General features: G+C 36.2%; 1 protein-coding gene across 1 annotated transcript in view; it reads left to right on the forward strand.

Annotated features, from left to right (window-relative positions):
- OPA1 (OPA1 mitochondrial dynamin like GTPase) overlaps nucleotides 1-13,880 on the forward strand; it is a 91,866-nt gene that overhangs the window by 30,931 nt on the left and 47,055 nt on the right. Inside the window, exons 8-17 of the mRNA XM_019650783.1 lie at nucleotides 3,215-3,341; nucleotides 4,535-4,621; nucleotides 5,308-5,421; nucleotides 9,295-9,375; nucleotides 9,502-9,576; nucleotides 9,893-9,964; nucleotides 10,048-10,147; nucleotides 10,485-10,615; nucleotides 13,238-13,310; nucleotides 13,409-13,481. Coding sequence (XP_019506328.1) covers nucleotides 3,215-3,341; nucleotides 4,535-4,621; nucleotides 5,308-5,421; nucleotides 9,295-9,375; nucleotides 9,502-9,576; nucleotides 9,893-9,964; nucleotides 10,048-10,147; nucleotides 10,485-10,615; nucleotides 13,238-13,310; nucleotides 13,409-13,481 — 933 coding nt within the window. The remainder of the gene's footprint in view (nucleotides 1-3,214; nucleotides 3,342-4,534; nucleotides 4,622-5,307; nucleotides 5,422-9,294; nucleotides 9,376-9,501; nucleotides 9,577-9,892; nucleotides 9,965-10,047; nucleotides 10,148-10,484; nucleotides 10,616-13,237; nucleotides 13,311-13,408; nucleotides 13,482-13,880) is intronic.

Raw genomic sequence — 13,880 nt, forward strand, 5'->3', positions numbered from 1 at the left:
TTTTTTTTTTTTTTACAAAGCAAAATTTGGAATGGTTTAATGATAGAACTTTATTATCAGTAGACACAAAAAATGCAAAAGCTAATTGAGAAATAAGGAATACAGAAGGAACTTGATAAGTGTGTTTAATTCATTTATATGTATAAACCTATTTTTGAGTGAATTTTGTGCTTCTAATTTTAAAGAAAAACAACTATGAGGAAAAATGGGGGCAAGTGGCTCGTCCTTATATAAATCTGTGGTTGCATTTTTACATTTATGGGTAATTAATTAAAGTAATAGTTAAAGAAATGAGTTGAATCTACTACGGTTCTACTGAGCCCTCGGGTACTTTTTCCTTTGCTTTCCTAAAGCCCAAAACAAATCAGATAATAACTTTGCTAAAGGTGTTTCTGGCACTACTTTGTTTATAGTTGATTATAAAATTATTATTTTTTTAAAGACTTGTTCTATGGAATGTAATGAATAGATATCAGTCTAGTGCAAAATTGCCCATCACCCGCTCCATTATTAGTTATTCTATGTAGATAACAGATAAGCAATAATTAAGTTATTTTTAATGTTAAAAAGACTTCTTATTTTTGTTCTGTCTTTTTAGGGAAAAAAATACAACATGGGGCAATCTAGCTGAAATTAAACAATTAGTGTACTTAGAGTCAAAGATTTCCTTAATACCTATGCATTAATTCTCATTCCTGACTATATGTTGGTGTGCTCTGGGCATCGCCATATATATATATATATATATATATATATATATATATTTAAGGCTTCCCAGGCAATTCTAATGTGCAGCCAGAGGTTAAGAATCACTGGTCACAAAGTGTGGTCTATGGAGCCGTAGCAGCAGCATCCTTTGGGAGCTTGTTAGAAATGCAGATTATTGTCCCCATCCCAGACTCAGTGAATCAGAAACTCTGGGAGTGGAACCCAGCAATCTTTGTTTTTAAAAGTCATCAAGTGATTCTCATCCGTCCTCGAGTTTGAGAATTACTGATCTAGAGCTTTGGAGGACAGCCCAGGAGCACATCTCTGCAAGATGGCTACAGATTGGCACCTGTACCAAAGAACTGTTTCATCCTCAGAAATTTTGTAGAGCCCATAATTGACTTCATATTTACAAAGAAATGAGCCGGTAGAAATCCTACCACCCTTATAATACCCACTGATATCAACTGTTCGATTGTGCAATTGTAGCTGTGAGTCACTGGGCATTGACACAAGCACTGTATGGAGAATTTAAGGTATAATAAACCTTGGGGTTATCTATATCAATTTTGCCCAATAAAAATGTAATGCACGCCACAAGTTAGAAATGTAATACACGCCACATGTGTAATTTAAAATTTTCACTTAAAAGGTGAAAAGGAACATTTAGAAGTGGTTTTAATAATACATGTATTTTAGTTAACCCAGCAGGCCCAAATAATATCATTTAAACATGTAATTAGTATAAAAATATTAATGAGGTGTTTATTTATTTACATACTGAATCATAGAAATCTGGTGAGTATTTTACACTTAACAGCACATCACAATTCAAACTAGCCACATTTCAAGTGCTCAATAGCTACATGTGGTTAGTGGCTACCATATTAGGCACTAAGTTCTAATTAGATACTGCCAGAATTTTGTTGTAAATACTATTACTGCATATAAATGAACAACTTCTGTAAAAAAAGTTTATAGTAGAATCTAACCTATACTTCTATATAGTTCAACTACATAATATGTTTTTCTCTAATTAGGCTTAAGTTGCACATCCTCTGAGGATAGAAATGTGATTTCCTGTTGTTTACTATGTTCTTAGAAGGTTACAACAACCAAAAAATTTTTCTAAGAAATATTTTCCATTATAAAAGGCATGATATTATAACTTGAACATCAGCATTCGACTGGTTGCAGGATGGAGTAATTCTTAATAGTGTTCCAAACATTTTTAATGTCTGGAGAAGAAATAACAGTATACAAACTGAGAAGACCAATTAGAAAATGATCACGTTTATTGGAGGAGAAAAGTGTGTAGCCAAGCATGTAGTGGGTTGTCGGAAAAGTCATGATGCATTTTTGCAATGAAAAACATAGAAAAAAGACGTCATGACTTTTCCGACATCCCAATACCTTGACAAAACAGCTTGTCTAAATGTGTCAGTCTTCTTTAAATCTGTTTGTTTTTTTTTTAAGCTGAACCATCCTGCCACCTATTGGCAGCTCAGCGGCAGCTCAGCTCGGGCCCGAGAATCAAACCAGCAACCCTGTTGCTCAGAGCTCACACTCTTGAGCGAGCTCTTAACCAACTGAGCCCCTCAGCCAGCCCTTAAATCTGTTTTTATATCAGTATTTTAAAAAATTAACATGTAATCACTGGCCACAGAAGCTTACCAAAACTTTGAAGAATTTGATCCCTTGACTCATACTATATTCAAAACTCTGGGAGCAGCCAGTTAGCTCAGTTGGTTAGAGTTCAGTGTGCATAACACCAAGGTTGCTGGTTCAATTCCCACCACATGGGTCACTGAGATGCGCCCTCCACAACTAGATTGAAACAACTACTTGACTTGGAGCTGATGGGTCATGGAAAAACACACTGTTTCCCAATAAGGATTAACTATATAAAATGAAAAATTAAAAAAATAAACTCTGACCTTGGATAGGCTACCAAGGGTCCTTAACCTCAGGCTCCTAATCCAGATAACTTTTTCTCTTGGGAAGGCTTAAGGAAGTTAGTACAGGTGAAATGCTCACTAAAGGGCCTGTCACATAATGCATGCTCAGGTACTGTTATCAATCATTATTTTATATCATTTCAATTAAAACATAAAATAACATGGGGAATGGTAAGAATTTGAATTTTTGTCAACTGTCTCTACAATGAAGATTTAAAATTTTGATATAGGAAATATTGCTTCAGCATGTCCTTAAGAACTTTCTTCTTTAAATTCTTACATTTTTCATATTTTTAAATAATTTCTTTTTCGTAAATAGCAATTTTCTAAATAAAATGCCAAATTATAACAGAAAACTATAATGAATTTCACTCTTTGTGTGAGATAATATTCATAATTTATTCTCAATATTTTCATAGCTTTTTAAATGAAATAATTCATTTTAAATAGTCAGGAGATATGACTTCAGGTTTTGGAAGCTTTTAATTTAGACATAATTATTGTTACATAATTAATGTTATTTTTTAACCCATCTTTTTCTTATATAGTTATGGTATTATTTTGTTGCAGTTAAAATACCAGAGAATCTTGGAGCGGTTAGAAAAGGAGAACAAAGAATTGAGAAAATTAGTGTTGCAGAGAGATGACAAAGGCATCCATCATAGAAAGCTTAAGGTATTTTAAGTTTATCTTAATGTGTTAGTTCTCAGAACTTTGCCACTTCACATTGTGCGTTCATCAATACTAGTGTTTAAGGAACCATGAAGTGTGCTGTCATCCTTTTCTTTCTCACCTGATATCCTTCACGGGTAGGAATTATTTCATTTAATATTCTTAGTGATTCTTTCTCTGCTTTAATCCTTTCTTCAGTCTCTCTCTCTCTCTGTCTATCTCTGTTTCTGACACACACACCAAACTTGGTAGAGGATGATTTCATCTGACCCCTTATTTGGCCTTTAGGTGTTATAGTGTTCCTTTGTTGGGCATTTAATATTAACTGTTCAATATTAAATAATAACATCCCTCTTTTACTATTTAATTAAGAGGTTAGGAAATCCTGAATTAATATACCGTATTCCCCCATGTATAAGACTCACCCTTTTTCGAAAAAATTTGGGGTCTAAAAACTGGGTGTGTCTTATGCAGCGGTTGTAGGTTTTTTTACTTGCATTTCCTGATTTTTCGCGCTTGTCTTTGCGCTCATTGTTTGGCACTTGTTACCGGTACATTACGGTAGGTTACATTTTGCCACGTTCTGCCCAGAAATGGCTCAGAAAAGATTTTCGTACAGTGCTGAATTCAAGTTAAAAGTGATACAGTTTGCAAAAGTGAGTGGAAATCATGCTGCTGAACGTAAGTTTGGTCCTCCTCCAACTGAGAAAACAATCCGAGACTGGCTACGGGAAGAAGAAACCCTACTGAAAACTCCACAGTAGAAGAAAGCCATGAGAGGCAATATATGAAGTCAGTGATCAGACACAGATGAGGACAAGCTAATGGTTGGGAGTTTTGACAGTGATGAGGAGTTGTATGAATTTTATGATGAATAAAGCCTGAGTTCAATAACTTTATGCAATACATTTTTTTTCAAATTTCAGGCCCCAAAATTAAGGTGCACCTTATACATGGGAGTGTCTTATACATGGAGAAATACGGTACTTTAATAATTAGTATGTCTCTAAATAAAATAAATTGGATGAGAAAAATAGAATTTTATTCTATACTGTTTTACTATCAATATGTATTTACATAATTAGAAAAACAATACATTGATTATGGGAAAACATTTTGGATTTATTAACTTTTTTTCTCTTGAAATCTGTTTTTTTTAATATTTTCACTGTCTAATATTTTCTTTAATTTTATAGAAATCTTTGATTGACATGTATTCTGAAGTTCTTGATGTTCTATCTGATTATGATGCCAGTTATAATACACAAGATCATCTGCCTAGGGTAAGTGAAAAATTAATATAGAATGAACTTGCACATTAGCAAAAAAACACTAAGTTTTAAAATTGTGTGTATGTGTATGTATACGTACACACATACACAATGCATACACTTGCATATATACACACATAGACATAACCAGAGACATATTTTTTTACCTATATAAAATTATTTATGTGTTCTCAATGATGCCTTAATCATTGAATGTTGTTTGACCACTTCGATCCATTGGTATACTTATATTTATGTGTAATAAAGGAAGGCTGTCAGATATTTGGCAGTATATATTCATATCATCCATGATATTAAAGTACCTGAACAATGGATTAAATTTGGCACATGAGTGAAATTTAACCTCATAGAACTGAAAACATCTTTGTAAAGAGTAAACTACAATAGCTCTGGGAAAGATTTGTGTAACATGAATGATCTGGTTTTAAAAATAGTTTTAAGTTAGCACAATTTTTTAGTAAAAATTTGGCTATGAATAATGGATCCAACTCATGTTTTGCTGTTTATATTTTCAGTGTGCATGCATGTATCAACTATCACTTTTTTCATGGATAATATTTTTAAATCGTTTAACTAGATATTTTGAGACTAAAAAAAATCTCAGCAGCATTCTAAACATACTTAAGCTTAAGTTGGTAAAGAATAATATGAATAAATGTTATTTGTTTTGTGTTAAGGTTGTTGTGGTTGGAGATCAGAGTGCTGGGAAAACTAGTGTGTTGGAAATGATTGCTCAAGCACGAATATTCCCACGAGGATCTGGGGAGATGATGACACGTTCTCCAGTGAAGGTAGGAAAATAGGCCATCGGTATGAAGTTCCTTAGGAAATAACCGCTTCAGTGAACTTTGTTTATTGTGTTGAAATGAAGAATTTTAACTAAAGAAAGAACTGACACATAGCATTTTGAATTGCTCCTATTACAGAAATCAGTAGGAGGCAGTCAGTCAGGAGGCCAGTGTGAGAGGAGCTGGGTGTGAGGGGAGAGTCTTGGGAAGGGAGAGCAGAGGTGCAGTGGGAGGCCAGGCTCTGCTGAGCTGTTTTTAGGCCTTCGAAGTTTATTCTGAATAAGATAAGTGAAAGACTGAGTAAGAGAATGCGAGTCTTGGAAGTGGAGTCAGTAAATAGAAATAATTTTCTGGGTGTACAATAAAAAAGAGTAGAGAAATGGCACAGTAGCCATTGAAATATGTTGGGTCAAGGGAATGTTTTTAAAGATATTTATATGCTGTATGTAGCGATTTAGTTGAGAAGAAAAATTATGCAAGAGAGAGGGAACAAAGAGGGAGCAAAGTCATTGAGATGAAAAAGGCTGGGACCATGTGTCCAAGCTGTCCACGTATAGAAGCACTAACAGTTCATCCATGGGCACAAGAAGAAAGTCTGTGGCTACAGCCTTTCATTCAACAACGGCTCATGGGGTGCTTAAGATGTGCCAGCACTGTTCTAGGCAGTGTGTTGGTGAACAAAATGAAGATCTTGGCCATAATGGAGGATACACTGTAGTAGAGGGAGACAGATATAAGTAATAGACATAATAAAAGACTAAATTACATTGTATGATACAAGATGGTACATGTTGTGCAAAAAAGAAAAAGGTGGAGCCTGGCAAGGGGAATGGGGGTGCCAGGGTGTTGGTAGACTGCATCAAGAAGGTGATATTTGAGCCAAACATTTCCATGAAGAGAGTGAGTGCAAAGCCCCTGAGGTAGGTAGGTAGGTGACTGTCGTGTTCAAGGTCAGTGTGGCTACAGCGAAGAGTCCTAGGTGATGGGGAGAAAGGGATAATGGAGGCCAGGGGGAAGCAGGCCATTAAGCCTCGTAGGTCATTGTGCAAACTTTGGTTTCTATTTTGAATAAAATGAGGAGCCGGTGCAGGGTTTTGAGCAGAGTAACAACATTACTTTAAGGGCTCTCTCTGACTGGTGTGCTGAAAATAGACAGAGGCAAGGGCAGCCTGAGTAGAACCAGGGAGACCGAGTGGGAAGCTGTTGGAGCATCCAGGTGATACTTGGATCAGGGAAGTAGCAGTGAAGGTGATAAGAAGTGGTTGGATCTATTATGAAAGAATCAACAGAATTTCTTGACATTTTTGATATGGAGAGAGAGAGAGAAAGCCAGTTGTCAGGATGACCGTGAGGGTTTTGGCATAAATAAAGCTTTTAATTGGCATGGTGAAGTCTGGATTAGAATGCATTCACTCTGGGGAAGAAAATCAGGAGTTTTGGGCTTTCCAAGGGGTGTTAACACATTAGCAGTTGAATATCAAGTTTGGAGAGAGGGCTGAGCTAGAGACTTAAATTTAGGAGTCATACCCAGCTATCTAAAGGTGGTACTTAAAGCCATGAAATTACTGAATAAGATCACTAAGGGAGTAGAGATAGAGAAGACAGAATGGAGGATTGTATCCTGGGCACTCCCAACATAAAGAGATTGAGGGAGGAGGAAACAAGGAAGTAGACTGTGAAGAAGCAGCCAGTGTGATGGGAAACCGGAACAGTGCATCAATTTGCTGGAAGTCAGGGTTAGAAAATATACCGGAGAAGGGAGTTCTCGGTGAGGTCCATGTGCTGATAGATGAGGAAGATGAAGACTAAGAATTGATCATTGAATTTACAGAGGAGGCAAGTGAATAGGGTATGTGGACGTTTCATTCTGATGCTTCCACTGCCTTGGTGACATAAGAAGCTAGACAATCAGCTGTTGATTAAAGAGAGGGGAAAAGGTATCGAAGATGGAGGTAAGAGGGAAGTGTGAAGTCCTTTCTAGGTGAGTGTTGACTGCAGGAGTGAGTTGATAAGGGAAGTCGAGAAACATTAGGATTGATGAGTTGTACTGAAGTCCCCATTAAGGCCTGTGGGCACGTATTTAAGGGGAAAATGTATGGTTGTCTTTTTTTTTTTTTCCTTTCAGTTCAACTGGTGGGTATAGGTATAGAGTAATTGGAAAATTGGAAAATTAAAATCAAGAATGAAGGCCAGAATAGTGGTAGAAAATGAGACAATGAGGCTAATGATAAACTCTTCCAGGAATGAAGTCTGTTTATTACTGCAAACAAGCAATCTGGTGTGATTCATACAGAGTGCACTGCTTGGGGTCTGGCTGTGAATTCAACCGTACTGTGTCAAGCTAGTTAATTTTTGATCGCTCTGGGGTATTGTTTGAATGAACCACACTTTATAGATCCATTTTACTATTGATGGGTATTTGGCATACTTCCAATTTAGGAAGAAAAATAATGAACTGACCACACCTCTTATGCTCTATAATCAACTCTAATAGCACTGTAAACCTACCTTTTACCTTGTTACCAGCACTGCAAATTGTAGTGGCTGTGGATGGTGGTATGTTTTAGGAAGGAGTTCGCTTTCTTCTGGCAGGCTGATTTCCTTGAAACGGACAGGGCTGCTTGCTTTCTGGTTTGCCATCACTCTGCTACCGTTTACCAGGACTTCTCTCGGTGGTGGACTCTGAACTCCAAGATTTTTGTTTCCCCTGAAGAGAGATTGCCAAAATCTTGACTTAGCATGGTAGCCTCTTCAGCAGCTTCTTCCTGCTTTGTTTCTTATGTGCAAATGCCTTACAGGTAAATTGAGTGCAGAATAGAGGGCTCAGAATTTGGAGATTTGTTTCTGCTGTGTATTTTTTCTCTGAGACCATGGTACCTTAAATCGTGGCTGTTTGATAACCCTGAATTCCGATTTTGTCTCCTCAACCCAGTGAAACTGATGCAGGTTTCAAGCTGTTCTCTTAGGCCACCTTCTGTCACAAATCAGCTAATGCCCTGAGGGAAAATAGCTGCTGGAATATCCCCTTGACATCTTTTGGGGTCTTGGACTCTGTCCTGGTCGCTCCCTAATGCCTTCAAATAGCTGGCTTCTGTATGTTATCCAGCCTGTTTAGCTAATCTCAGCAGAAGGAATTGTATTTTGAAAGGGAATCGGATCATTATAGAGAAGCCTGAAGAGTTACAATTGACAAGTTAAGGAATGTGACGTTTAGAAGTTCTCGTGAAACCACAGACTGTTAATATTTATATAAGTTGTTAGAGAATTTCTTGCTCAAATGTCACTCCATGAGGAAGGCTGCCTTAGCTCCCATGTAGTTAGTGTCGCTCTCTGTGCCACACTGTGCTGGCACCTCTGTGTGTATTCCTCCTAGTATATAGTGAGGTCTATACCAGGGACTGCCAATTCTTCATGTTTCCCCACCTGCTACACTTGACATAGTTAGCTCTTCATAGATAGATGTTGAATAAATGAATTGTCCTTTTCTTAAATTTACCTTTGAAGTCAAAAGGCAAGATTTTCTTTTAGTTTTGCAGGTTTCAGATGGATGGTTTTGTTTGTGCTCAGCACTCTCTATGACATTAACTGCGAAACGAGGGGCAGCAGCATTTTAGGTCATGAAAGTTGTAAAGGAGCCAGCAGTCTTGCTGGGCAATCACAATACCTGTGACAGATACATGCACAATACAAATGCAGAATTTTGTGGTCTCAGCATGGGTGTGTTGACAGCCTCTGGGGATACTCCTGACGTGTAGCATGAAGGAAGGGACACCTAGATTTGTGCAATGCAGTGGCCCTGACTAGACCATGTCAGTGCTGTGGGGATGAATATGAATTGTAAATTCATTATTACATTCAATTTTCTATTACTTCCAGGTGACTCTGAGTGAAGGTCCTCACCATGTGGCCTTATTTAAAGACAGTTCTCGGGAGTTTGATCTTACCAAAGAGGAAGACGTAAGTAGAATTCATACGACGTTCATTTGTGTAACTTCATAACCTGTGTAAGCTTGTAAAAGACAACTGAAGGGAATATTGGTTAACTGAAGATTTCCTTAGGATTTTGTTGTTTTCCATTCATAGCTTGCAGCATTAAGACATGAAATAGAACTCCGAATGAGGAAAAATGTGAAAGAAGGCTGTACTGTTAGCCCTGAGGTAAGTGTTGCAATTCATTTCAACAATGTTTTATGGGAATCCAATGTTTATGATTTAAAATAAACCATAATATTGGTGTTGATGTTTATGCAGCTAATCTAAGATAACATAGTTTTGTTTTTAACATTTCAAATAATGTAACATTTTGTGGGTAGTTTTGTAGAATATTACTTTTAGGATCGGAATGAAAGAATAACTTTTTTTCTGAGCACCATATCTGAGTGAATGAGATACAGAATTTTCAGAATATGTATCACCAAAGAATTCCTAACAAACTTCCCCCAAAATTAGTTTGTTTTGCTTTTCCTCTAAACAGACCATATCCTTAAACGTGAAAGGCCCTGGGCTACAGAGGATGGTGCTTGTTGACTTACCAGGTGTGATTAATGTAAGTATGTACAAAATGTGTATTTATCTTATGCCCACTGTGGAAAACATTTATAATGACATTTAAAACCTTTTTTCTTTAAGACTGTGACATCAGGCATGGCTCCTGACACAAAGGAAACTATTTTCAGTATCAGCAAAGCTTATATGCAGAATCCTAATGCCATCATACTATGTATTCAAGGTAAATCTTATCAAAAGATTTTAATTGCACTAATATGCTTCTTTTTTTAGCAATCCAAGCTTTGCTCAAATATGCACGTTACATAAATATACAAGATAAATATGTTTTGCCCTGTCTTATTCATTTTATTACCAAATAAAATTGAAGTTGGGAATATTTTGATAAATTTCACTGTAGGCATCATAGAAATTTTTATTGGCTAGAATTTCTTTTTGTAACTAAGATATATGCATATTAAAGTTTTCCTTACTGTAGGATAGACACAAGGATGTAGCTTGTAGAAGTTTTTAAAATCCACTTGGCAATTATTACAGTGTCATTTTTCAACTCTTTTCAGATGGATCGGTAGATGCTGAACGCAGCATTGTTACAGACTTGGTCAGTCAAATGGATCCTCATGGAAGAAGGACAATATTTGTTTTGACCAAAGTAGACCTGGCAGAGAAAAATGTGGCTAGTCCAAGCAGGGTGAGGGCAACTTCTTTATTGTGAGAGAACAAATTCTTTATACAAGCTCCAGCTATGACAGGGACTGGTTGTAAAAAAAAAAAAGAAAAAAAATCCTGTGGAATACATTATCAGAGAGTAATGGTAGGATTTTTTTTCTTGGTTCTCACTGGAAACAAAGGAAACATAGTATTGGAAAGTTATAGTAAATTAAGTGCAATTTTAAGGCATTGTAAAATGCCATAATTCGAGTTACTGTGCTTTAGAAATACTTAAACTGCTAATGTTGCATATTCTAATTTAATTTAAATAATTTTGTACACTGACAATCTTTAACCTCATTTGTGGTGTTTCTTTTTTTATTTTATTTTATTTTTTTAGTTGATGTTCGTAAGTTAGTGTAAAACTAGTGACACTATAGATTCCTTTTGGACCTTAATGTGTGCCAAGTTTTTTTTTTGCAGGTAAACATTACTGTTCCTAAATGAGCAAAAACTATAGCAGATTTTTATAATAGAGAAGGGTGCCCGGCCTTAGCATTCTTACCTGTGCTCCACCACCAGCTGGGTGTGTCCTTGGGCAAATCTTGTTACTTTTCTGCATCCAGTCAGTGCACAATCCAGCCTACTACCTAATTGATCTCTAGGGTCATTTTCATTTTTGAATTCTATGACTTTGACTTCTGTACATGTGTTTGTTCATTGTTCCTTCTCTGTCCCTCTTGTAATAGGGAAACAGGTTTATTTCAAGGTAACATTGTGTATCGTATTAGGGTTCAAGTCTTGACTTAGGACATGCTCTCTACTTAATTGTAAAGGCATAAGAGTGCAGAATCTGTAGCCAGATTGCTTGGTTTCAAATCCTGGCTCTACTGTATGCTAGCTGTGTAACTTTGGGTAAGTTATTTAACTTTCATAGTGAGTTAGGCTTCCTCATCTATTGGAAATAAAGATATTAATGGTACTGTCTCATGAGTTGTGAAGGTTTAATGAGTTAAATATTTGTTTGAAAGTGGTTGAAATAGTACTCGGCATTATGTTATATACATGGTGGCTGTCATCTGTTCTTGTTACTATTATTATTATTATTATTATTATTATTATTATTATTATATCTTTATTTCCCATGGGAAAAATAAGTACCCATCCCTCGTGCTACTGCTTAGAATTTCTCTACTTACCACCTGAAACTTCTGGGACTGCGCCTCTGTCAGGGGTTTCCGAGACAGACTCCTCCTAGGTTTACTAATTGTCTACAAGGACTCAAGCACACAGGCATACTTACACCTAAGATTTATTACAGTTATGGAATACAAAACAAAATCACAAAGGGAAAAGGCGCAAGAGATGACATCTGGAGGAAAAAACCAGGCTCAGGTTTCTAAGACCCAGTAGAGTCACAACAGACACACTTTATCCCTCCAGCAATAAGTTGCTCATTAGAGACTTAGCACCTAAGATTTTTATTGGGGGCTGGTCATGTAGGCACCCTCAAGTACCCGAACTCCAGACGCCCAAACAAAAGCAGATGTTCAGTATAAACCGTGTTGCTTGTACAATAAGCTACTGTTATTCAGGGAAAGTTTTATATCAGTGTAGGGAATTGTTTACCAGTTAAGTTCCCAGATTCCAGCAGAGGACAAGCAGGCCTTTCTAAGGACAGCAGTCTTAGGCCTACTGTGTTAACTGTTTTAACTCCGTAACCTGTGCTGTGCCTTATTTTATGGATAATGCCCTCTTCACCCATAAGGCAGTTTTTGTCCTGATATCGAGAAGGGGAAAAGTGAGGTAGAAGCCGATTTCTGTGCTTCCTTCCATCTCTCTTCATTCCTTTCATTTCTTTTTCTTCTTCCTTAGGATAGTAAGTTGGTATTTCTTTTGAAATCCAATTGAAGCTTACATCAGTCCATTTTTATACCAGAGCTTCCACATTAGCTTAAGGATGTACCTTGTCTTAGAGGAGGGGTTCTTACATCACTAAGTATTCATCTGAATGGGCTTCTGGGAGCAGGAACTCTTTTACATTATGTGTGAGTGATAGATCTCTGTGCAAAAGTGCATTTTTCTGGGGACAAAGTCTATAGTTTTTATTACATTTAGAAAACAATTTTTGACCCTAAAAGAGTTGAGAACCAGTGGATCCAAATATTTTAAAAAAAAAAAAGTAAAAATGACAGTCCAACTTGGTTAGAATTTAAATATTTGAAGAAGAGTATGGGGAAATAATTATAGCAGCTACCATTTATTAGTCTTCTGCATGCCTGGTACTGTGTTAAGTATCATATCATCTCCTATAATCTTCTCAACCATTTTGAAAAAGTTAGGTAGCGTACTTAGGGCCACATAGGTAGTAAGTGGCAGAGTAGAAATTCAAATTAAAGCTTGATTCTAAAATCGTACGCATCATTCCAAGTTTAATTTTGGTACTGATGTTTTAATAATACATTTTTTAATATACTAAAATAAATGTATTTATTTTTTCCTCAAGTAGTAGTTGAAATACATTTTTGTACTTTTGTACAGATTTATATATTTAGATGAACATATACTACATTATTAAATTTACTCTCTAAATAATATATTATGCTTTTAAAAATTATGTAAACCTACATCTCACATTTGTTTTTCTCACTTTTAAAAATAGATTCAGCAGATAATTGAAGGAAAACTCTTCCCAATGAAAGCTCTAGGTTATTTTGCTGTTGTAACAGGAAAAGGTATGCAAAGATAGATTATTATAATTGAAGGTTTTCTTGTTTTCAAATAATAAATATTAATTTTCTTAGTGAGAACTTCACCATCATCTTTTTCCTAGGAAACAGCTCTGAAAGCATTGAAGCAATAAGAGACTATGAAGAAGAATTTTTTCAGAATTCAAAACTTCTGAAGTAGGTACCTTGTTTAAGTATTTAAAGATTTTGTACTGAGGGAGTAGCTTAAACTGTTTTCACCTGAAAGTTTGTTTATAGCTATCAGTTTAACATTGAATTTCCAGAATTTTTTCCAAATGGTGATCTTTATCTAATAAGGAAGTCCTCCAACATCTGACAGAATTGTGAGCAATTTGTCACATGGTACAATACGTGCTGCTGGTATAGTAAACTATCCCTTGGGGCATGGGCGATGAAAGACAACATGGACACCCCTGAAGTTGTTTTACTTGTAAAGCAATTTTTAAAAATCAGCACTGACATTTTCAAATACATGTACACACTTCTCTTATAGTATTGGGGAAAGTTGGAGTGGGGCTGGGATGTCAGAGAGGTATCTCTGTATAGATATTGACA

Source organism: Hipposideros armiger, unplaced genomic scaffold (genome assembly GCF_001890085.2).
Source record: "Hipposideros armiger isolate ML-2016 unplaced genomic scaffold, ASM189008v1 scaffold_8, whole genome shotgun sequence".
In the NCBI taxonomy this organism is placed as follows: domain Eukaryota; kingdom Metazoa; phylum Chordata; class Mammalia; order Chiroptera; family Hipposideridae; genus Hipposideros; species Hipposideros armiger.